Source organism: Centruroides sculpturatus, unplaced genomic scaffold (assembly GCF_000671375.1).
Source record: "Centruroides sculpturatus isolate CEXI.00-Female unplaced genomic scaffold, Cexi_2.0 scaffold849, whole genome shotgun sequence".
NCBI classification, from domain to species: Eukaryota; Metazoa; Arthropoda; class Arachnida; order Scorpiones; family Buthidae; genus Centruroides; species Centruroides sculpturatus.
Genome location: NW_019384940.1, coordinates 1 through 26,952, shown reverse-complemented (window position 1 = coordinate 26,952; position 26,952 = coordinate 1). Strand labels below are relative to the sequence as shown.

Below are 26,952 nucleotides of genomic sequence, written 5' to 3'. Positions count from 1 at the left end.
CTCCTTCTAACAGGAGTTTTTGGATTATGTTTATAGTATAGTACTTGGAGAGATTTACTATGCTCTCCTTACTATGCTGTATTACTATACAAATTGCATTTATTTTTAAGCACATCCATAAAATACTTGTTCTCCTATCAACTCCTTTTTGATAGTATCATTTTCACATTTTTTATAATACTATCATATTCTGACACCATACATCTTACTGACCTAGCTGAACTCACTAGATAGCCTAGTCAAGTACTATTGTAATAAAGCTAGTAAGAAGCAGAAGAGCATGAAGAGGAAAATTTTATTATATGCAGTTGATAATGAGTATGATATTAATGATGCATAAATTGTTGATTTTGAAGGTATCAAATGAAATCAGTGCTTTATAAAATCAGATCCTTAAAGAATGTGTAAATATTTGCATTGTCAAGTTTTGTGATAAGATTACCAAATTTTCAGTTTAAACAATTTGCTTGAAACTGTTTCATACAATATTAAAATATAAAATGTATTATTTCAATACAGTAATTAGCTGATTCTAATTTTGAAAAATAAAGTTAATAAAATATTTATTATACTATATTGTATTTATCCAATTGCAAGCCAACCTTTTTTTAATTTTTTCATTGTTCAAAAAATGTCCCTCAGCTTAAATCAAATCATTAATACTGTTGGTAAAGTAGGTTACACCCTTTACTGACANTTTCAAATAGTCATATTTCAAACTAACCAAATTCCTTAATATTTAAATCTCTATATCCCCAGCTGGGACAAAGTACAGTTACAAACTAACAGGATTTTGATTAATTACATTTAATATACAAATAAATGTTTTCAATTATCTTTGACTACAATCAGGTTACAAACTGATCACTGGAGTCCATTAAAATGTTCACTCACATAATAAATATGTTTCTGGTAGATATAAATTGATTAGGCATGTGTATTTTAATTAATAAGTTTTAGATTCATTAGGATTTCAAAATAATTTTTCCTTTTTTAAAAAACATAGTGATACTTTACAACTGAGTAAAGAAGAAACTTAAGCTTAAAGAAAACTGTCTTTCTTTAAATATTATAAATAACTTTTTTTTTTAAATTCTAATAATATTATATATTTGAAATTAATTTAATTAAAGTAAATTGAAACTTGATTCAATGAATAAAATGATTTAATTAGGATTGTCACTTAAATTAAATGAATTATGAAGTAGCTAAGTATAGATGTCAAGTGTCTTTGAATTAGATTTGTAATAAATTATTCTGTTCAATGCCTATCATTCCTAAAGTTAGCTATTTATAACTGTAGGAAATGACTGATGATTATGTTCAAAAATTATCAGTAATAATTATTAACAAAAGATCGCAGACTATATTTTAGATAAAAATGTGAAGATATATAAGATTAGTATTAATTATTGCATTTATCACTTTTAAATTAGTCACTTATTAGAATGATAGTTAGATCAGTTATTCTCAAATGTATGTCCACCAAAAAATTTTCACACAACCACCATGTAAATTTTGCATAATTTTCCAACCAAGGAGCTGATTTGTTGACTTTTTACTCACTAAGTTTCATAGAAGTGGCTATATTTTGGTTTTTTGACTTATGTTAATCTTGAATAATAAAATTTTAAACACAAAGAAATGTGGATGCTACAGCAAGAGATCCAGATTATATTTTTTACATAGTGTGGCAGTAAATCATTTTTTGTAGCTTCGCTGTTTTTGAGAATTTCCAGTTCTGAGAAAATATTTTATTTTGTTGAAATATTCCAACATATCATTTTTGCTTCAGATGATATGTTGGAATATCATCTGAACCAAAAATGATATGTTGGAATATTTCAGAAAAATAAAATTATTTGCAGATTGACTAAACATAGAATGTATATTAAGATTCTCAGAATGTTAAAATCTAAAATAAATTGTAGCATTTGATATTAGATTTTCTTAACTAATATACATATAACAATTTCATGATTATAATAATGATAGAATTATTTTGAAAATTAAATAATATACCTATCTTATTATTAATATATTGTTTCTTATAATAAAGTTATAAATATTATTATATAAGAATAGATAAATGATGTAGTAATAAAAATATATTTGATATTTTGTATGAAAAATGTATGTATTTTAAATGGTTTATCATTTATCAAAATTTTTGAATATATTATGTATAAAATGGTCAATATATTCAAATATTCTCATTTAAGAATTTACTATTTATATATAAATAGAAGCAAACTAATATGAAGCTTGAAAAATCATTAATTATTCACTTTAAAGTTTTTGAATTAAAATTATTCCAAAACATTTAAGTGAATAACTAACGACGTCTTAAAGTAAACCAGTTTCTGTTTGCCTTTATATAAACTTATGGTGTCAGAGAAAAGAAACATCCCACCTAATTTGTATTGTCAAATGCTACAACAAATGGAAAATAAATGAAGAAACTAATGTCTTTAGGCAACAAAATATATTTTATTAATAAAAATGTTTTAAATCAAAAATTGATCATCATTATTGTATAATATCAGTTGTGCATATCAGAATGTGATGAAATGATAATTTAAATTTGAAATTATAGAATAAATACAGTACTTTACTTTCAAAGTTTAGATGAATCTCTTTCAATTTTCAAGTTTCCCACAGGACAGAGTTTATTCTTATATTGTTTGACACTCAATTAAAAATATATTACTCATGCCAGCAAATTTTAATGCTAATGCAAACTGTCTTCAGGCTCTGTGTACTTGATGATATTCATTTTAAGTATATATAACTAGCCTATATTTCCCCTCGAGTAAAAAATGTGCTGTGGATATCTGGATGCAAAAGTTTGTTCTTTTCAGATTTTGATTCTTTGTCCTTTTGTAAAAAGGAGCAAATGGAATTCAAATGGAGGATAGATGCTATTTTTACATCATTTTATGATGGGTGGCAAACCTTTTTGAGTCTGTATGCCATATAGTAAGCATATTTAACTTTAAAACTTTGGCACGCATAAACATTTTTAGACTTCAAATAGCAATATTTAAATTAATTAAATGAATATGCTTTAATTAGAAAAAAATGTAAAAAATACTGATTGAGAAAACTGATTGAAACAGACAGATGATAAATCAAAATCATGATACGTTACATGCCACAGGTTTGCCCCCCTTTTTATGAGATGGTCAAGCATAATGGGTTTTTAAAACTACTTTAAACTTTTGTTTAAAGTACTTTTAAACTCTAACTAATTTAGAGTTTTAAGAATCTTCTTCATCTAGACATGATGATCTAGATATATTTTTATGAAGTTTGATTGAAAATTAAGTTACTTAAAAAAATAAGTAATGTGCAATTACTGATATATCTTTGCAGATTATAGACTGAAGATTACTAGACTGCGAGATTGTATATGAAGAAATATACCCCAAACCACTATATTTATACATTTGAAATGCATATCATCAAGTGTACACAATAATGTAGTAATAAATTTTTTTAGGCAACTTAAGAATTGGAAGAATTTTATCAAATAAAAATTGCTAGTGAAAATAATATTTTGAGCAAATATTTTAAAATTAATTTGTAATAAATAAATGCGTTTGTATATTCTATACAAAGTGAGTCAAAAGTTCTCACACCTTTTTATTTAGAAGTACTGAAGACATATTAATGTTGATAATGTAGTCATAGAGGACAAGAGGAAGTCATATGTGGAGAATCAAATCGGACCTTTCTTGACGACCTTGAAAATGATTTTCATGGTCACTTGCATTGTAACGTTAATGAGCATAGATAATGTAAAAGTTGTAATGACGAAGTTAAAGAGCATTTAGTTAGTCTAAAAATGTTTTCAAATATTGTATATACATTTAAAACAGCATAATTTGCATAAATAGACATGTTTGTTTGCTTCATTGCTTAAGAACTGATTTATCTAAGAAAGATCTAACTAGAATTAATCTGAAATGCATGCCAAAAATTATCCAGTTGTCACTTGTTTATAAAAATGGAGTTTATAAGGAAATGCATAGATATGACTTTTTTTGTTTTTGTGCTGCTGAACAGAATGTGTCAGTTGCTGCTAGATTGTATATGAAGAAATATACCCAAACCACTGCCATCCTTCAAGACAGGAATTTTCTTTTAATAATTAGAAGCCTTATTGAAACTGTTGTTCTGTAGAAGCACAACATAGATCAGTTCATCCACATACTGCAACAATTGACAACACAAGTACAGATGTTACAGACATTAAATTCTAATACCAATGTATGCACTGTTAAAGAAGAACAGAACATTAGTCAAAGCACTATTGTCAGAATTCTTCATACAATCCATTTTCACACCTGTCAGGTCTGTTGTTATCAGGAACTTCTGGAACATGACTTTTAACATTCAGATTGGTTGCAGTGTAAGGTGGATGAAAATGATTTTTTGGCTTGTGTTATGTAGACCGAGACGACTCTCAATTTACACTACACTATCCGAAACTTGTAACTGGTACATAACGCATATATACTATATATCGCTGTTGACAAACGTTTTCAAGCGATCTCTTTGCTCTTTTTCAGGTTGACTGGAGTTCCCTGGACAGAGTATATTCTATTTGTTGGGATCAGGTGTCAATTCCAATGGGGTGGGTCTTTTCTGACATGCGTGGTCGCATGGTGGGGGGAGGAAGTGGCGGGTTGGCATCCAACAGTGATTGCCAGGCCAGAGACAGAGTCAGCTCTTCCTTCCGGTTAACGCACGTGGTTAGCCGGCCATCTGTTGTAGATAGTTGTGGCCTCTAGCCACCTGAGAAGTTGATGATAACAGTAGCTTTTACGAATTGCGCTTTGACCTCGGGATCCAACGTATAGGTGGCCAATGCTGTGGTTAATCTCCCGTGTAGATATCTACCTGGTGTTCACGTAGGCGGGTGTTCAAGGAATGTTTGGTCGAGCCGATGTATAACAAGTCTTCGTTCTGCTTGTTGTCCCAGATTGGGATAGAATAGATTCCGGGAAGTCTGGTGCAATCGGGAGGATCTTTATCATTCCGCAGGATACGGAAAATCATGGGACATCTTCTGTATGCCAATCATGTCCCGTGTTCTCTGGCTATCCTCCTATGCGCTGTCTTAAGTTATGGGTTGAATGTAATGGGGACTCATGCCGAACCGTCTTGCTGTGGGTCGGCAACATTACCTGCAGTCAGGTCATGTTTCCAGCGTTGGTATCATTCTATTAAGTGGCGTGTCATGTTCGGGAACCCGTGCTCGGTTGCTATCTTCCTGATGCGGGCTAATTCAGTTATCAGGCGATTCGAAAAAGCTACTGTTATCAACACACCCCCCAAGATCATCTCAGGTAGCTAGAGGCCACAGCTATCTACAACGCCGGCTGGCTAACCACGTGCGTTAACCGGAAGGAAGAGCTGACTCTGTCTCTGGCCTGGCAATCACTGTTGGATGCCAACCCGCCACTTCCTCCCCCATCAAGCAACCGCGCATGTCAGAAAAGACCCACCCCGTCGGAATTGACACCCGATCTCAACAAATAGAATACACTCCATCCAGAGAATTCCAGTCGACCTGAAGAAGAGCAAAGAGATTGCTCAAAAATGTTTGTCAACAGAGATATATAGTATATATGCATTACGCACCAGATAGTGTAGTGTACATTTCACCCCGGTGCTGAGAATAGAATAGTTTCTGTATTTAAAGACTCTCAATTTATGCATAAAGAGATTGTTAATACACACAATGCACATTGTTATACTGATTCAAATCAACATTGGTTAAGAAAAACATGCTATCAAGAGCATTGGTGATTTAATGTATTATGTGGCTTTTCTGGGAATTGTTCTGAATAACAACGAGTGCTTACCAAAGCAGTGGAATGACAGAAATGGTCCTGTGCAATGGCCAGCAAGATCAACAGATTTCACAGCACTTGATTTCTTTCTGTTGAGACATTTGAAATCTAGATTATGTAATAAACCCACAGCTACAAATAATAATTTAAAAGAACAAATTTGTTTAGCTTGTCAAGAAATCCAAATAAGCACAATTCAGATGGTTCAAAAATCTGTGCATAAGCAAGCCCACCATTGTATTGTTGCTGAGGGCAAGCACTTTGAATGTGTATTAAAATAAATGTTTTTGGCATTCTGCCATGTTGTATATACATATTTATAATAATTTTGTGTAGTTTTCTTTCNTAAATGTAACATCATATATATCAGTGCTCACCAAAGTAGGTAAAAAATTTTTATGCATCCTTAAGGATGCATGAAAAATTTTTGGTAATGCATGAAAAATCTGTACTTAGTCAATATTATTTTTAGTAATGCATCAAGTGAGTTCATATTTTAAAATTATTATAGTAAGATTATGAACTGTAGAATGATTGAATTATCTTGTTAATGTTCTACTTAATTAAATAAAATCACTTAAAAAAACTAATAATCCATCAAGTAGAAATTAATTTATTAGAAGAAATGTTTTTAACTATATTTAACAGTCATCCTCAGGTTTATAGAATTATACATAGAACAAAATTTAATATAATGTAACTCATTCAATCCATGCTGGTAATCACATGCAAAGATTGGCAAAGAAAAATCAAAATAAAATACAAAGCATAAATAATACACAAAAAATAAATAAGTAATAAGTAAGGTTTTTGCTCTGTTTAAATATGTATGCTACATATTAATCTTATTTTAAATCTAAAGCTTTAGTTTTCTGATAATTTATGTTTTATGGGGTGTATATTATTTTACTTTACTTATATAGAGGTACAGTACATGATTAAAAACATGTTCTATTGTATATAATGTGCTTATAACATACAGATATCACTTGTACTGTACTTCTACAACACTGTTTGACTCTAACATGGTTCAAAAATTGGGAAAATCCCCCATACAACACTGTTTCTGCTTTTACTCTAACACAGTTTGAGAATTTGGGAAATCCACCATACAAAATTTCACAGCTTTTAGGTGCAAACTCCCTTATTCAATATTCTTTTACTCAAGTAAGCATGCATGTCATGTGAAATTTGCCCGTAGATTTTACAATATTCAAATTTTAAATTTCTTTTGTGCCTTTCATCAAGTTTGCTTTAATGAAAACTGATAGTGCAATTTTTGTTTTTCTTGTCTTAGTTTTCCTATCAACCAGGTGTCATCATTGCTTTCAGACTTTAGCCTTTAAGACTGTCACTGTGTTTAGTTTTTAAAGATCAATCTTCGAATGTAATAAAATTTATTTAAACATTTGTAGATAAGTGTTATTAAGCTTTTTTTAACCATGGGTAAACAATCATTCATAAAAATGACAAAAAAATATGTGGGTATCTCAGTATTCGAACTGTTCCCAACTTTAACAAATTTTTAAAATTTAACAAATTCTAGAAAAAAATCACTTAGTACTTGACTAAACAAATGCAACTTGCTAGAACAAATTTTCAATCAATAACATATTTTTATTTTGTCCATAAAAATCTTTTATGATAAAAATAAAGAAAAATGAAGATGTTGCTGATATTTCTGATCAAGATCGACAAAAAAGCTGATGATAATATTTGTAAAAAGAAAACTCACTCATTTAACTAAAATTAATATTAATACATAATACAGTACTTTTAATTGTGATCGTTAGTTAATTAATGATTGCTTTAGTAATGGAAAACAATAGTATACTTTTGTTAACTTTTGGAATCTAGCCCTATGTTTTGTACTAGTCCTTTGTTTTGCATAGCACAGATTCTCATAAATTTTTTGGAATGTAATTACCATGTTACATGAGGGATACCTGTATATTTATTTGTATACTAACTGAATGGTTGAAATAAATAAAAATATAAAAACATATAAAAAAACAACCAAGAAATACCCAAAATATAAATGCAGAATTGGACAATTCTTGGATGTGAAATCCATTTCCCAGATTTTGTTAGATTTAAGTACTGGGGTTGGATGTCATGCCAACAGTTATCTCAATCAAAACTTCAGACTATGAGGTGTTAAATATAATTTAAAATATTTTAATCTTGCGAGCGCTTTCGACGTAAATATGCACGTCGTCACATTCGATTTTGAGTTGCCTGAAGACGATGTGCATATTTACGTCGAAAGCGCTCACAAGATTAAAATATTTTTAATTATATTTGTTAGATTTCTTTTTCAACAGTGTTAGTTCTGGCAGTTGGTCTCTATGCCTTGAAAGAGTGCTATTTTTCTTGTATGTTTTCCCAAGCTCAAGCATGTGAGTCAGAATTTTAATTTTTCCAAGTTTCTGTCTTTTTGCTGATGATGTAGAAACTCAGAAATGAGGAAATATGAATGCTGTGAAGAAATTAATAAACCTGGCTAAACAGTGTTGGAAAAAAACTTATCAGCAGGACAGCTAAAAATTGACAAAACGATTAGCCTACTACAGTTTAAAATATTAAAATTAATTATTAAAAAAATTAGCTTAATATATAGGCCTATTTAAAGGAAATAAAATATTCTACTGTGGAATTATAAAGATCCTTATGATCATCTTCATCTCCTTGGAGTTTACTCTATTTACATTACATACAATGGAAAAGAAAGACTTCCTCACTGGGAAAGAGTGTAGAAGTTTTTCTTTGAACTATAACTCTTACTATCCTTCCCCCCTTCCCTCTACTTACGTCACTCCTCTTCACACATGTACAGCAATTCCTCGTTGTTTCAACAGTTAGGGGATTGGATTGCCTGATGATGCCTGTTCAACACAGGTGAAAATGTTAGTACCTCCTAACATCTCTGCTGGGTTTTAGGATTTTAGTGGCTTTAGTTACAGTTTTATTGGCTTGTTCGTCTAGCCTTCCAATGATTTATTCTCAGCTATAGAACTGGTATTTTCCCTTATTTTAAGTTATGCATTTTCCTGCGAATGTTTAAGACAAATTGTAAGGAGTTTTTGTAAGGATGTATAGTCTGAGAGTGTGATGGGTGAATAAAATGTATATAAAGCAGGTGATTTTGTCTACTATTGACATATAAATTTGTAAGGGGTAAGACATTTAAGGATTTTGAGTCTTTAAGCAAAATTATAAGCCATAACAAAGTTATAAAGGTGTTTTTTGAGTGTTGGTGTGGCTGATAATAAAAGTTCTTAACTGTAGAATCCCTTACAGTTTCAATGACACAAACTGGATATATGTAATTAATTAAGTGCTACAAAAACAAAATTCAGCAAAAAATACAGAAATTTAAAAAAGCTTTTATACACTTTTGTATTTCTTGATGGTTTGTTTTTTTTGCAGTGCTGAATTAATTCCTTATAATTTTGTTCATAAATTCAACTTGCCCATTTGTCCAAGTTTGGATAGCTACATCCAACATATTTATTTACCAATACAAATACATAAAATAAAATGCAATAAAATGGTACTGTACATATTATTTTATTGCAATACCATTTTATTGCAAACTCTGAAATAATAAGTCTAGCAGTAAATAAAAGCCAATTTTATTGCTCACAAGCCATTCAGAAGACTAGACAAGAAGCCTATCATAGTATTCTATGAAATATATTTAAAAGTATACTTATAGTAGTTCAGGTTGGTAAATTGTATACCATTATCTGTCAAAATAATTTGGAATTTAATAATATGGTAAAATTTTGAGCAAATTACTAAAAAGTTCCTCAAAGACTGAGGCATACCTCTTACAGCAGACCTTTACTTGTAAACTATTGCTGGAGTCAGAGATTTTATCTTTCCTACAGTCAATTTCCATTGGAACTGCTTACAGTAATTTACATAATAATAAAATTACAAAAATTACAGGATGTAGAAATAGAAAAGATAATCATCTAGAGCAGGGATCACTATGGTCCACAGGCTGGATCTGACCCGTGAGGTCATTTTCATCCAGCCTGTTGCCGCACTGTGCCACAAATCAGCTAAAATATAATTATCTGTATGGAAATATCGTAGATTGATGAGTAGATGAACTTACTATGTAAAAAAATTAAAATAAGTGTAAGTAAAAATACCAAAATTGGTCCAATCTGATTTTTTATCTGACAGTAATATAATTTTTAGATTATGTAAGTACCCCAATGAAGTTTCTAAGAAAAGTGATTATGAGATTGTTGCAGTAATTGTATTTTTGTATTGGTAAATAAATATGTTGGTAGTCTTTATTTTTTGTATGTTCAGTGTGCTGTATTGAACAAAATGGTTATGCGTCCCGCACTCGTCATTCTCTCAGTTATCTAACCTGCTGTAAAAAAAGTTTGGTGCCCGTGATCTAGAGGTAACATATTATGATTACAAAATGCAAAACTTATACTAGTAGCTTCTTCTACAGTTAAAATGGTTGATTTTTTATGTTTTAAATCCATTTCAGCATTTTTGGTAAATTAGTGTTTTCTCCTTCTAACAGGAGTTTTTGGATTATGTTTATAGTATAGTACTTGGAGAGATTTACTATGCTCTCCTTACTATGCTGTATTACTATACAAATTGCATTTATTTTTAAGCACATCCATAAAATACTTGTTCTCCTATCAACTCCTTTTTGATAGTATCATTTTCACATTTTTTATAATACTATCATATTCTGACACCATACATCTTACTGACCTAGCTGAACTCACTAGATAGCCTAGTCAAGTACTATTGTAATAAAGCTAGTAAGAAGCAGAAGAGCATGAAGAGGAAAATTTTATTATATGCAGTTGATAATGAGTATGATATTAATGATGCATAAATTGTTGATTTTGAAGGTATCAAATGAAATCAGTGCTTTATAAAATCAGATCCTTAAAGAATGTGTAAATATTTGCATTGTCAAGTTTTGTGATAAGATTACCAAATTTTCAGTTTAAACAATTTGCTTGAAACTGTTTCATACAATATTAAAATATAAAATGTATTATTTCAATACGGTAATTAGCTGATTCTAATTTTGAAAAATAAAGTTAATAAAATATTTATTATACTATATTGTATTTATCCAATTGCAAGCCAACCTTTTTTTAATTTTTTCATTGTTCAAAAAATGTCCCTCAGCTTAAATCAAATCATTAATACTGTTGGTAAAGTAGGTTACACCCTTTACTGACATAATCAAAAGCTTGAAAAAATATTGCCAGATACTGCCACAGATAAGTTTCCATGAATTTTGTATGCACATGGAAAAGTATTTTTAGAGAAGTCATTGCAGATGCACTTAGAAAGTGTTTGATGTTGAATGTGCTTGATGGCACAAAAGATGATGCTCTGTGCAAAGATAGCAAGAAAGGATCAAGTGATTATAAATCTGAATCATCTGATGACAGCAACTGAACAATTAATATGATGTAAAATTATTTCTTATACTTGATTAACAAATTTTCATTTTTTATTTCATGGGGTCAGCTTACAATCAGTGTCGACTTATAATTGAATAAATATGGTATAATAATTTTTAAAACTAACTGTAATATTCATAATTTTAAAATACTTGGTTCTCTACAGGAATATTTTCTTATCCTAACCAAATTTTATTGAACTAAACAATATTTATTACGGTATTTAAGTGTGCACTTGTTTTTCACTTTAGTTATCATAAGAGAAACAATATATTGAGTTTTGTTAAGTCATTTACTTTCTTTGTCAATGAGTAATTGATTGTTGATAGTGTTGTCTGCTAACAGATAATGTGCTTTTTATGAAACATACAAGTTAGAAGTAATGGTGTAAAAAGTAGCCAAATATTCAGTGTTTTGGTTTGCAGTTAGAATCATTTAAACTGAAATGATCTGAATTGAGATAATTGAAATTTTTATTTCTCATATACAGTAGCATTTAGAACATATTCTCCTCTCTACCCTCCCTCACTATACCTGTATTGAAAGATTTTTTTATTATTATATAATAGTCTTAAATCTTAAAATCATAAGATAAAAAAATTATAAATTTATATTGTTATAATATATTTTATAATAAAGAAAAATATTAATTGAATTAAGGAATTACTTTTACTGATCTAATAATCTTTTCAGGGTTCTGCTGCTGTTTTTGATATGATTGACTATTATGAATCTGCATCGGAATTAAATATATCTTTTAATAGAAGTATTGATTACAGAGGTTGGCAAGCATGTGCAAGGATGTTGAAAAAGGTATTATAAAATAAAGGATATAATATTTTAGATATATATAAGGTGAAAAGTAAGTTTTACTAAAATTTGAGAGCTTTTAAAACTTACATTTAAAATAAAATTATATCAATATTATATAAATTTGACTGCTATTATTTTAAGTACTTTTTTGCTGTTATATTTAATAGCAGTTTTATTTTAGCAGTGATATATTTAGCTGAAATAACTCAAATATCATAGATAAATTTTGTGCTTTATCATTGCATAAAACTTAAATACCAAATATTTATTTATTTTAGTGTTTTAATATACTAGTTCATTTTTTTGTAGAAGATTTACAAGTACACTAAGTTACATAAATTCATAAAGATTATATTAAATTAACAAAATCATCAAATTAATTGCAATAATACAATTCTGAGTCCTCTCAAAAGTATTTCATGTGAAAAAAAAATATTTTAATTTATACTTTTCTTCAATTTTATTAATATTATTGTATATAATATGATAAGGTTCTTCTTTTTCTCCAATTACAGTACTATAAATAAAACATATAACCTGTTTGATATTGCATTACTTTCTAATTTTAAATATTATTTCATAGATTTCATGTTTTTAAAACATTTATTAACATTAAAGTAATTGTATGTTCTAATACAAGAATATTCTAATTATAACATTGTTGATATATTAATCAAGAATTTTTTCTCTGCATCTTAATTGTAATACAAGTATGTAAAATAAAATTGAATAAATCACAAAGTTTACATGTAATATAATATAATAAAAACATTGTTATACTGATAACTTCACTAACTGGCTTATTTCCAACATATTTCAAATGCAAATATCAAAAAATAACCTTTTCCTCTTTCCAGAAAAATGTTTATTAATGGAACAAACAAAAGTTTTCAGCCTGATTTATGGGCCTACTTCAGGTCTACATCAATGCTAATATAAAAAACGTTTTATTTTTTATATTAGATTTGACAATAGACTAATAAATCAGGCGGAAAACTTTTGTTTGTTCCATTAATAAACATTTTTATGGAAAGAGGAAAAAGTTATTTTTTGATATTTGTAACCGGTTCTTGTTTTACATTTTATTATACTTCAAATGTAAGTTTTTAAATGATATTTCAAATTTTACAGAATTAATGTTTTTTGTTTGGTTGCTTCATTGCTTCTCAAAATTTCTTAAAATTATTGTTATTATTCATATTTCGTAAAACTGATTACAATAAGATCTATTTAGGAATTATCTATATCATTATTTTACAATGTATAAGTCTAATGCATACAAACTCTGAAGGCTGGATGGCCAAAAGTGATAAAGGCATCAGCCTGCCATTGTAGGAAAGTGGGTTCAAATCTATGTCAGGACCTTCAAGAACTTCTTGTTGGCAGTCTGTTCCAGATATCTTGGGTCCCAACTTTCTTCATCCAGCCCTATTGTGAGTCTACAGAACTCACAATGAGTGCAAGAAAAAGTCCTTAGTGGTATAACCTCACTAGGTGGAAAGTTGAAAAATATACATACAAGCTCATTTTCTTTTAATTTATAAATATGTTAAACTGCAAATTCTTACATTTTAATTATATACAACTTGTAATTTAATATATGTAATAATTATTATTATTTATTAGTAATAATATGTAATAAATAATAATATAACTTCTTTAATTTCAACTATTTAAGTTATATAAATGCTTATATTCATGAGTCATGCTATGGTTTCTTTCCTAACAGTTATAATGGTATTTCCTTTATAATATCCTAAATGCATTATTAACTTTTCTGTTATTCTCAAATCTTCAAATTTTTTGATTAAAAAAGTTTAACATTATTTTAGCATTGCTGTTATGTTTTTATCATAAAGCTATTTTGCTTAAGTCTATTTTCTTGCTGTAACACTCATCTTATGATACTCTTACAATTTATTCTATTCATAATTTCAGTATACTATGAATGTAAATCTTTTCAATTTCTCTTTTCTATCCAACAATTATATTTTATATAATTTTTACTTTAAATTTTCACATTTCCGTTTTTACACTTTTTGACATAAAAATTGAAGCACTCTCTTAAACTGTTCTTAAAACATACAATTTCAGTATGTAAATACTGTATTTACAAAGTTAAAGTAGACAAAGTTGCAAATGATAACAGTTTCATCATCAATGAATGGTTAATTAAATAATCAGTTGAAGTCATCATGGAATCTTAACATCTTGAGCAGCAATTGTAGCAGGCTTGGAAAAATTTTCACTGAACAACAACTAAGCTTTGTCTGATTGCATATCAAGCAGCCACCTGTTTTATAGTCAGAGATGGTTTTACTACATATTGATCTGTATGATATTTTCAAAATAGGAGTATGTTTGCTTTGAAATTATCATAAATTTTTCATCTCTTTATTCATATTAGATGCACACAATTTCATGATAGGATGCTTCAGTGTGCTTTAGTTTTTTTGTCAAAGAGTGTATACTATATGCAAACTTTCTGATAATAATGTTAATCAGAAAACACCAAAAACCTTTAAAATACAGTGTTTAATTTTGGAAAGCAAATATTTTTTACTAATTTAACCGTTTTTTGTTTTTTCTGATCATATTGCCCAGCTGAATATTCGTTTTGTTAGTATTGTTAATATTTTTCAATTATGCTGATTGTTTTCTTAGAGGCTGTCCATAAATGATGTTTACACTGGAAGGGAAGGAAGGGGGAACAAGAAGGAGAGGAGGGTTGAGCTTTAGTAGACATTTGTTTATTTCATTAAATTCTATATAGTTTATGCATTTTATTACATTTATTTCAGAATTTCTTGTATTTCATTTTTACTTATGTTCATAAAGTCATAGAGGTTTTAAGGATGTTTCAGTTTTGTTAGACAGCCAAAGAGGGGAGGGAGTTATGGAAATGTGGACAAACGGGGGTGAGTAAAAATTTCAAGAAAAATATGGATGTAATTTAGGGACAGTCCCTTAGTAATCTTTCATTTATTATAAAAACCAAAACAAATGAAGATTCAGCAAAATACAATTGTAATGGAAATCTTACTAAAAAATCAAAGGAATTCTGATTAAACCAGATGACAATTTTAAATTTATATTAACAAAAATATATAATTTTTTTTATATTCTCCTTCTTAATATCACTAATATTAAAATAATTTGTAGCTTTTTAAAATCTGTAAATATAAAATTCATGTTTTTCTTATCTTTTTGTTAATTCTATTTTTTAGATAAATATATGTCACCAGTTTCTAAATGTGATTTAAATCTGAAATCAACTTGATATTTCATGATTTTTCTAAATTTTCTACTAATTAAATATCAACTGCATAATTATCAACAAAACCATGTGTTTAAATATGAGATGTAGAAGTTGAATATTTATCATAATTATTTTCAATGTAATGAACATATTTTGAAATATTCTTCATTCATTTCAATTTATTATATTTAATAGAATGTTGATCAGATGATGAAATGTTTTGGTCTTGAAGACTATTTTATCACTAAATATTCAACTTAAAAGTAACAGAATAATCTTAGAACTTATATATATATATATATCTATATGTGTGTGTGTGTGTTTCTAATTTAGATGAAACTGATTTTGTTATTAGTAATATTATGTCATCACATAAATTAATCTTTCTCATGAAATAAAATTTTTGTAAACTTTTGTTATACTTGGTACCATGTCTAAGTGTCAATGCAATAAATATAGCTTTCTTTAAAGCAGTGGCATGCCGTCCATGGAAGCTGTGGAAGCACCACTTCTCATGTATTTTCTAAAATATAAATGCATATTGTGCAATTATTTTCATATTTTAACATACTTTGAATTAATTAAAATTAATATTTTATTATAACTGCATTATGTATCTTATTACAAATTTCTATACTACATATGAAAAAAATGATAAGATTGCTGTTGTATATTCAAATATAAATTTATATATTCAAATATAAATTTATATATTCAAATATGCATATTCCCAATGAAAGTGCTGTATTGTCGAATATGGGATAGCTTACATTGTGAAAATATTTGAANTGTATATTCAAATATAAATTTATATATTCAAATATGCATATTCCCAATGAAAGTGCTGTATTGTCGAATATGGGATAGCTTACATTGTGAAAATATTTGAATCATATAAAGCAACCAGATTATATGTATTCGCACATGCACTATGAAGAGCACCAACCTCATGCAGTTTAGCTCGTGGATGCTATACACCAAAATATTGTATAATGCTTCCAATGATTCTATCCAGGACCAGCACAGCTTCCCTATCATCAAATGTCACTGCATGCCACTGCTTTAAAGAAACCAAACCAAACTGTTTTGTTTTATATATTTATTTATATATATATTTATATGAATTGAATATAAGAATTGCATGGTGTTCCTGTAATCGTTACTAGGGCAGAGGTGGACAATTATTCATATGCATGCCAAATGTGACATGACAATGACTTTCTCCAATGTGCCAGCCAGAATTTACGTTAAAAATAAATATCCAACATCTTTGCTGAGTTATATATTTTAACTTAATAGAATACAATTTTATTGAGTATAGTAATACTAAATAAAAATGCAATAAAGAAACAAACATTACAAACTGTATTGCTAATAATAAGAAAATGAAAAAACATTTTATTTCCAAGACACAATATCTCTGCAGTATACTGACCTACAAGTTTTATTCCATTTAGTCATTGCATTATTAGCCAGATAACTAGATATGGAATCATTTCTTTGTCATCATTTTATATTGATATATATTTTTGTATTTCATAGAGAAGCTATCAGGTTTCTAAAGTATGTATATATGTGTATTTTTGATTATTTGAAAAAGTTCTCTCAATACTTAAAAGACATCAAATAATAATATGCTGCCAAAGATTTTCATTGGCACATGAAAAATTTTGCATCATAGATTCAGTGATTTTGGCACACATACTTAAAAAGGTTGCACCCTTGCATTAGAATATAATTTAAAATTTTACATTGTCTTAAAGAAATTTGCAATTTAGAGTTTTAGTTTTTATGATTATCGATCTATCATTTAATGTTTTAATTTCATTCAATAATTTAATTTCATGAGAAATGAATGATATTGCTAATACTAAATTAGTAATAATATCATTTCTCATTGATGAATCCTGAGTATAATCTTTCAAAAACAATCTCTTTATCATCAGTAAGATTTAAATTTTGAATTAATACAAGAATTATTATCTTTAGAAATGCATATACGCAAAATCAGTTGATTGCAATACATGACAATATAGATTAAATGAAACAGCCAGAACAGCAGGTTTATTAGCAGTTCTTTGGAACTTTAATGTGAACAAAATATTGATTCTAGAAATGTACAGGTGAACATATTGCAATCACAACATAGAGTAAAAGCAGCATTTCCCAATCTTTTTTGACTGTCATACACCTTGGGAGCCCATTCCTGCTAAGTTTTATTTCACGTATTAGTCAAACAGTGATTCCTTGGTTAATTATATGTTACTGTATAATTTAAAACTAAGCATTGAGTACTGTGACATCACAAAAGGCCTCAAAGCAGAACCAAATATTATTATAGTAAATCTGCCATTATTAATTTTATTTTTGCATACCCATAACCACCAAGTGCATACCCCCGGTTGGGAATTGCTGTGTTAAAGATTGATCTGATAGACTACCTAGAACTGGCTCCATATTGTGAGGCACTGGACAGGTCTAAATCCTTACTGAAATATGCATTAAAATGATTTTTTTTTAAAGAAGAAAAAAAGAAGCTAGAAAAAGATTTTTTAATGAAATCACAATGTGAACTTTTAAACAATAGAAGAATGTAAGTCTATCAACCATCTTTGGTTGGGGATCGAATTAAACTTCGATTTTGACCTCTCCCGTGATCTAAGTTGAGATCTCGTTACAGTTAGTAACGAGTGATCAACCACTTAGAAAGTGAGAATGAGGAAAAGCCACCACTCGGAATGGACAATCGAGGAAGGAAATTAATAAAACTCTGGGAATTCAAAGACATGATGACTTCTTCTCCTGAAAGTTCTAAATGTCAGACCAGCTGTTGCCCATCTTCATCTCTGTCTCCTGATCTCAGATTGACATCTCATTACCAGCAGTAGACCACATCAACCCAGAGTAATCAAGATATTGAGGGAACTGTTCTTCGCAAACTGGTGATACTCCTTCATTTGGAACTATCTTGGAAAGGAGAGGAAGATCCAGAGGCTATCGCCAACTTAGAACTTCCAAGATTGCGAAAATCTTGTAAGCTCCTTTCGTGTTAAATAAACGGTTTCTTGTAACCGTAGAGTCTGTCTCAGTGCTGATCGCCCACATATGAACCCTTTGCGACCCCTTGACCCTCTTGACATATTTCCACTCCCGTCGGCAACCTCACAATATTTTACAGGACCCAATGCTAAATATAAATGTGAGACAATTCCAAGATGCTGAGGCTGAACATTAGTCAAGTATTGAACTCACTGTAAATCTCCTTAAGCATAGGAGCCCTATACAAATACATAGATCATACATTCATGAAGCCAGTTCTAAAATTACCATACTAGTTGGACAAATTGACTTTAGGCATTCAGTAATCATTTATTTTTTTGTGATTTTTGTTTTATATTTTAGATATCATAAATATCACATTTATTTTTATTTTCAGTTTAAGTTCTCTGCTTTTTCATATAATAGAATCAGCTTATATGTTAAAACTTTTCTTTTTATAGACAGCAATCATAATAATTAAATAATTTCATTATAATTATAGGATAATATATTATCAGGAGTTTTTAAAAATATTATATAAATTGAGAAACTAGCTTATAATTTCAAATTTTTCTATGCTAAAGAACTTTTGATGGCACAATTAAAGTAAAATGTAATGAATTGACATATATAAACTAATTATAAATTTCAGTATATTGACATCAATTTGGAGCATTAATAATAGAGATCTAATGGCAGAATATTACCATAAATTCTTTTAAAATGGTAAGATTTCAGCACGTTACTTAATAAAATCATTTTTCTATAATTAAGTTTGCATGTTTTTAATTCTAGGTTTTTTATTTGATAAAAATTCTCCATTTTCTAATTATACAATATATGAGATGCAGTTATCTTTCATTGTTCAAATATAACTCAGGTTTATTTAAATAAATTTTAAATTTAATATAGATAGGTGGCTCAGAAGTCAATTAACTGATTATTTTAAAAACAGTTAAAACTTGGTTGGAGCAGCTGCATGTTATTATCCATGATTCGATTGCTTCTAATGAAGTAACTGAATCATGAATAATATGTAATAGTAATAAATAGTGATTTAATTTACGTTAAACAAGTACTTTTACATATTTATTAAATAGGCATCTTCAAATAATATCTACATAAAAGAACAACATTTTAAAATATTGATTTTGGAGCTGGCTGTTTTTTTAATTACATACTGCCTGGAGACATCTGATTGAAAAATATTTGTTTAATTTAAATAAAATTATTTTTTTATTATTTAAAATATTATTGATTACTTTGTATTACTATAATCAAGAAAGTCCAGTAAATTTATATTCTCTAGTTTATCATTTGCAATTTTGAAATAAGAATTTAACTTTTAATATTCAGTAAGTTTGAATGAAATCTATCCATAAATTGAAAATTAGTAAAATAAGAGGAATCAAAATCATTATTTAAATTCTTTTTGTTAATTTTATATAATTTATAATATATATTTTCTTTTGTTTAGACAACATGTCTTCATTACTTGGATGCGAAAGGTACAAAACAAAATGAGCAAACATTATTAATACTTGGAAGAGCATTAAGAACAGGAAATAATTTGGTAACTTTACACATGGAAAACTGTGGTCTTACAGGAAGACCACTTGTTATTCTAGGTAAAAATTTTATATATAATTTTTTTACTTACATTTAATTAGTATACATAAAAATATAGCTTATTAATTGCTAAAGCTAGGACATCAAGACACTAAAAATCACGTAAGTTATGATTTTTATAACTATGGTATTTCTACACATATAAGTGCATAATACGTGATATAAGTGTATGCTCTTATAAATGGAACAAAATTGGCAGTATATTCTGAAAAGTATCTAAAAAAATTCACTATTTAAAATAAGCTTTTGTAGTATCAGAACATTGTTGTTTTTATTTTACTTTTTTTTAATAATATTTACCACAGAGATGTCACTGAATATCAGTACATTTACAATTAATTTACATTGACACAGCAGTGTGGTACTCTCATAAGTCAAGACAAGCTGGCATATGTAAGACGATGCTCTTAGATGTGAGATATGCTCTTATAAGTAAAGCAGGGCATTTCAAAAAATATGAAAACCAGCAAGTTTTGTATGCAAAAGTGCTCTTATCTGTTGGAAATATGTATTTACATGACTTTTAATACTTAGATATCCTAGCTTTTTACATTATCCATACAGAATTATATTATGGAATTTTTGTCAAAGGGTTTAAAAATAAATATAATCAATAGAAATTTAATACACTGTACTATATACAGTATTATACACTCTAAAAATTTTTAGGTTAAGGCTTTATTTTAAGCATTACTAGTTTTATATTTTTCTTTAAATTATAAGATAAATGAAAGAAATTATCTCTGAAATATTTATAATAATAATAATGTGTATGTTACTTATATTTTATTCCATTACTTATATTTTTCAACTAATAGGAAATGAATGGCTTAAATCACAAAAAATGTACTGTAAATGTAATTTTTTTTCCAGCTTTCTTGGTGTCTATAACTGTAAAAAGCATATTTTCTATTTTTATTAAAATATTCAAACTTTTATAAAAGTTTGAATTGTTATAAAACATAGATATTTGAAGTCTATGCTCATTCTTAGGCAATATTCTTTCAAATAATATATCCATAGCAACAATCGCTTGAAGATAAGCTTAGGTATGAATGTAGTTTTTTTAGTTGTAATTTTACTTTGTGCTCAATTAAAGTATCTAATGCTGAATTTATTTCATTAAGGAAAGTTTGTAGTGTATTTGTTTTTAGCAAAGCATACAAGCATTTTGTAGTTGTTAGTCAAATGTAATAAATCATCGTTATGTGTAAAATAACNGTTTTTTTAGTAGTAATTTTACTTTGTGCTCAATTAAAGTATCTAATGCTGAATTTATTTCATTAAGGAAAGTTTGTAGTGTATTTGTTTTTAGCAAAGCATACAAGCATTTTGTAGTTGTTAGTCAAATGTAATAAATCTTTGTTATGTGTAAAATAACAAATCTTGTAAATTTTTGTGAATTCTGTTAATTTGGCAAACTGTGATCAGTAAGATGTTTTAAAAGCATGGCCTCATAGTAGAAGTTCTATGTATCATTTTCTAGTAAATCTAGATAAAGAGGTACATAAATATCTTACACATAATTTGTACAGTAAACCCTGAACAAAATGGAAACCTGCCTACATGGAAGAAATTCTTTAGAATGGAGAGATTTTTTATGTTAAATTTTACTATAAGCCAGAAACCTGTTTGATGCAGAAACAGAAAATAACAATTTGGTACAAAGAACATAACTTAATCTGATAAAGCAGAAAATTAAGATTTCACTTGTTGACAAATAAATAAAATCATCTCTGAGTATAATAATGCAGGTTATGACAAACTGTAATACAAAAATAATTTCAAACCATGTCAGAGAAATGAAAGTCACACGACAAAGGGGCATACATATCAGGTCTTTGTTAATATTAGATTTTGTTGGATTAACTGGGAAAAAATTTAAATATTGTCATGAATTGGGAACTTTTAAGAATCAAATTGATTTTCTGTAAAATAAATTCCTGAAAACAAACAACAAATGTAATTCATAAAAACAATGAGAATAAAATAACAGTATAGCTGCAAATTTGCCTTTCACATAATAGTAAACTTGTGCCAAGTATTTTAAAACCAATTGATTAACATGTTGATAATTAGAGAGTTAATGACTAATTAAACATCAATGGCAGATTCAGAAGTATCTAGAGAAAGGATAACTCAAAAATTAAACATATTTGAATAATTAACAAGTACTGTACCTTTTATTAAAATGTGCACAACAATTGTATTGCAAATGATTCTAATAAACTAAATTTGCCATCATAAATGTTTTTAAAGCAATTTTGTTTTATAGTTCAAACAAATAAATTTTAATTTTTTTGTGTTAATGGGAAGCTTTAGCCCTTGTAGTCCTCTCTCCTTGTAGTCTTCTCCTTGTAGTCCTGACTTTGATTAGAGTATTAAAATTCCTTTAGAAGTCAGATACAGAATAACTTGATCTGTGTATTACTGTAATGCAATTAGAATTTTTAACGGCAGACCAAGACACTGCTTCTTGGTACTCAAATTGGCTTGTTCACTGTACGTGTACTCGTAATAATGGAATCTGACAAGTATTTGTATACCTTGCACAAATTCATGGAAACAATGAAAACTTTTGCAATCAAATCTAATAATATAATTTTTTTACGTATATAGAAATGATTTTACTATACAAAATGAACATACTGTGAGACATTTATCTGGTGCAGTTTAAAGGTAAAATAAGAAAAAATAGAGAAATCTGTTCAAAATGGAAACCCGCCAAAGTGGAAAAACAATTTAGTACTGTTCAATTTCAGTTTAAACAGATTTTACTATATTTTTCTAACTGTATTCAAACATAGGACAATTTAATATACCATAATCTCTACAAAATCCATTTTGTATTTAAAAAAATTTTTTCAGAAAAAAAAGAACTCTTAATAAATCTTGCAAAAGTGAAATAAATTTAACAGATAAAGGAGAGAAGTAGCAAATGAAATTTATCAGTTTAAAATAAAATTTTTATCTCTTTTCAATTTCATGTAATCTAATTAAATATAACTTTAGTTTCATATTTATCAGTCAAATTTTATTGACTAATGGCATTGAATGTTTTAATAGTCCATTATAAAAAAATAAGTATTTTAAATTGGTGCAATGAATGCTAGTAAAGTGCATTAATGAATTATTTAGTCAATTATTTTATTCAGAAATTAAATGATGAGTAATGAAATGGCCTTCAAACTAAAGATGTTAGAATCTTTAATGACTTTTATATTTTAGAAGCAAATATATAAAATGCCTAAGTTATTTAAGAGAAAAAATGAAAATAATAGTACAGTTGCTTTATTGAAGTTAAGATGTACTCATTTTTCAGTTTGATAACATGTTAATAAAACAATTTAGACTATCAATTTCTGAAACTTTTTTTTTCCTTAATTGGAATAAAAATTTAGTCTATGATAATATTTTTTAAATAAACAAATATGTAATTTATTATTTAAATTTTTAAAACATGAATTTCTAAATTTAAAAAATGCTTTTAAGCTAATAAACAAAAATTTGTTTTATTGGTGCTCAGTAACTGACATTAAGTAACAATTTGTCAAGTATTCTTGGGAAACTAAGTCTATTATCAAGAGATGCAAAAGTGAACAACCTTGATAGCGAAGTCAACTACAGCTGTTTATATATATTTTGACACCAATCTATTTAAACTAGTTTACATTCTATTTGTAATGAGGGATAAATTTAATCATATAATTTTTAATAACTTTATGAAGAAGTATTAAACTTTCAGGTATAATGAAGTAATTCATTTTAAAAGATTCTAAATTCTTGAACATTTATTACTAAACAATTAAATGCTATGTACCGTACATTATACATAAAGATAAGCATTTTTGTCGTCTTATTTTATCTCTCTGTTTTTATCAATGTCTTATTAATGCTGTGATCTTTTCTCGTTATTAATTTTATACTTATCCTGTTTTCAAATATACTGTTGATGCTACTTACATCAGGTGACCAAATAGTTGTTTTTCCAGACATGTTCTATATTTTATCCTCACCACATTCAGTGTCTAGGAAGAATGTCTACATTTCTTGGCAGTGTATATGTAAATAATTAAAGTTTACAACAAATTTACTGATTTACAATTTAGTATAAATTAAATCAGTAATTGCTAATAACTTTATTTTATTTACAAAGAAAAACATACATTCTATGTTTTGGCATAAAATGTTTTTTACATTTACTGCCATCTTGTTACCCTATATTTATATTATGTCATCAAATATGTTTATTTTACATTAAATTGTTACCTTAAAAAATTACTAATAATAAGAATATAGATGATCCCTTTATTATCATAAAATAATCAACTTTCAATCAATATTCTTCAATCAATCAAAATAAAAAAACAATCAATATTCTTATCATTTCTAAAGACTCTGGCATGTTAGCCATTAATTGCAGAGGATAAGAAAGTATGTAACTAAATTTCATTTGTAGTCTTTTAGAAAGATCTTTTTCCTCTGTTATTTCTTATTTTTCACTCTATTATCCATCTACTTTTTCATTCTCTTCTCCTATTTTTATAGGTTTAATAAGATAGAACAGGTCTAAATTGAACTAAACTGGAACAATTTCAAAGAGAAATAAACATATCTTAGTTTTCTAGCAAAAAATTTTAACATTTATGATAAACTTTAAATTATTTGCTGGATTATTTGTTGTTATCATATCTGTTTCAAAGGTTAACTTGAGTAGTACCCAAGAATATGTACAGTACAAGAGCAAAATCACTTTNTTATTACTAAGCAATTAAATGCTATGTACCGTACATTATACATAAAGATAAGCATTTTTGTCGTCTTATTTTATCTCTCTGTTTTTATCAATGTCTTATTAATGCTGTGATCTTTTCTCGTTATTAATTTTATACTTATCCTGTTTTCAAATATACTGTTGATGCTACTTACATCAGGTGACCAAATAGTTGTTTTTCCAGACATGTTCTATATTTTATCCTCACCACATTCAGTGTCTAGGAAGAATGTCTACATTTCTTGGCAGTGTATATGTAAATAATTAAAGTTTACAACAAATTTACTGATTTACAATTTAGTATAAATTAAATCAGTAATTGCTAATAACTTTATTTTATTTACAAAGAAAAACATACATTCTATGTTTTGGCATAAAATGTTTTTTACATTTACTGCCATCTTGTTACCCTATATTTATATTATGTCATCAAATATGTTTATTTTACATTAAATTGTTACCTTAAAAAATTACTAATAATAAGAATATAGATGATCCCTTTATTATCATAAAATAATCAACTTTCAATCAATATTCTTCAATCAATCAAAATAAAAAAACAATCAATATTCTTATCATTTCTAAAGACTCTGGCATGTTAGCCATTAATTGCAGAGGATAAGAAAGTATGTAACTAAATTTCATTTGTAGTCTTTTAGAAAGATCTTTTTCCTCTGTTATTTCTTATTTTTCACTCTATTATCCATCTACTTTTTCATTCTCTTCTCCTATTTTTATAGGTTTAATAAGATAGAACAGGTCTAAATTGAACTAAACTGGAACAATTTCAAAGAGAAATAAACATATCTTAGTTTTCTAGCAAAAAATTTTAACATTTATGATAAACTTTAAATTATTTGCTGGATTATTTGTTGTTATCATATCTGTTTCAAAGGTTAACTTGAGTAGTACCCAAGAATATGTACAGTACAAGAGCAAAATCACTTTATTATAATCTTCATATTTTAATCTTTAATATCTCTTATTGCATCACTTGGTTGCAAAAACATAAGATCACTTTATTATTGATTAAAATAAATTATTTTTTGTTTAAATTAAAATTTGTTACCATTTATCTTAAATTTAACATGATTGTAATTTAAAATTAATGTTATGATTATCAATTAATTGTCATTAAAAAAAAAGCTTAAAATAATAATTTAATAATTAGAAATTCTGAATATGTCATACTTATTTCTGTATATCTATTGCTAACTTGAAGTTAGTACATTTCAGAGAATTTTAATTAAAATTAACTATTATTATAAGAATATCTATCAGTTTATTATTATAAATTTTTCCTTTTATAATGAAAAGGTTAATAAAGTAATTTTATAGCCTTGAAATTATATGAAAATACTTTTATTGATTTTTGATTAAATTGATTTTTCTAGTGGCAGCTATCAAATTGAATAATACTCTACAAGAACTATACATAGGTGAAAATAAAATTATAGCTGCAGATGGTATACAATTAGGAAACTTGCTCCAGGCTAACAGTACTTTAGAACTTCTTGACTTAAGAAACAACAATTTACAGGTAGTATTTTTATAAAAAGTATAATATATAATTCATAATCGATGTGCTTATAAATAAAACATAACATCTTCGCAAACAGTAATACTGTATTATTATTTAAATATTTTTCTTGACTTTATTAATAATAATTAAATCTTTTATAATTTTATTTATGAATCAGTTAAGAGATAATCTATATTACATTATCTTATATAACTGACTGTTATATAACTGATATTTTCATCTAATGTCAATTGACAATAATAATTTTGAGAATGGCATATCCAGATATTGGTATGGGCAGTGAGAATGAGTTTGTGCATATTATTTTTGTACATAAGTTTAATAAAACTTGCACCCATATAAAAAGTATTTGATTTATTTATCGTTAATAATTATTAGAAAATCATTAAGTATTTATCACAAATTTTATACAGGTATACCTCGCCTTACATCAGTAATTGGTTCCAGGAGAACGACGTAAGTCGAAAAACGACTTAAGTCGAATTTACTTGTCTCCGAATCTACTTGTCACTAGGCTAAACCATAAATTACCATTCCCGGTTCTGTATTTTATTTATTAATGCATTTTT

At 27.5% G+C, this 26,952-nt stretch overlaps 1 protein-coding gene across 1 annotated transcript in view; it reads left to right on the top strand.

Moving 5' to 3' along the window:
- The window catches only part of LOC111632106 (protein phosphatase 1 regulatory subunit 37-like), a 97,994-nt gene extending 71,520 nt beyond the window's left edge, over positions 1-26,474 (top strand). Inside the window, exons 5-7 of the mRNA XM_023376475.1 lie at positions 12,020-12,139; positions 19,915-20,065; positions 26,235-26,474. Coding sequence (XP_023232243.1) covers positions 12,020-12,139; positions 19,915-20,065; positions 26,235-26,395 — 432 coding nt within the window. The 3' untranslated portion in view covers positions 26,396-26,474. The remainder of the gene's footprint in view (positions 1-12,019; positions 12,140-19,914; positions 20,066-26,234) is intronic.
- Positions 26,475-26,952: the final 478 nt, after the last annotated feature.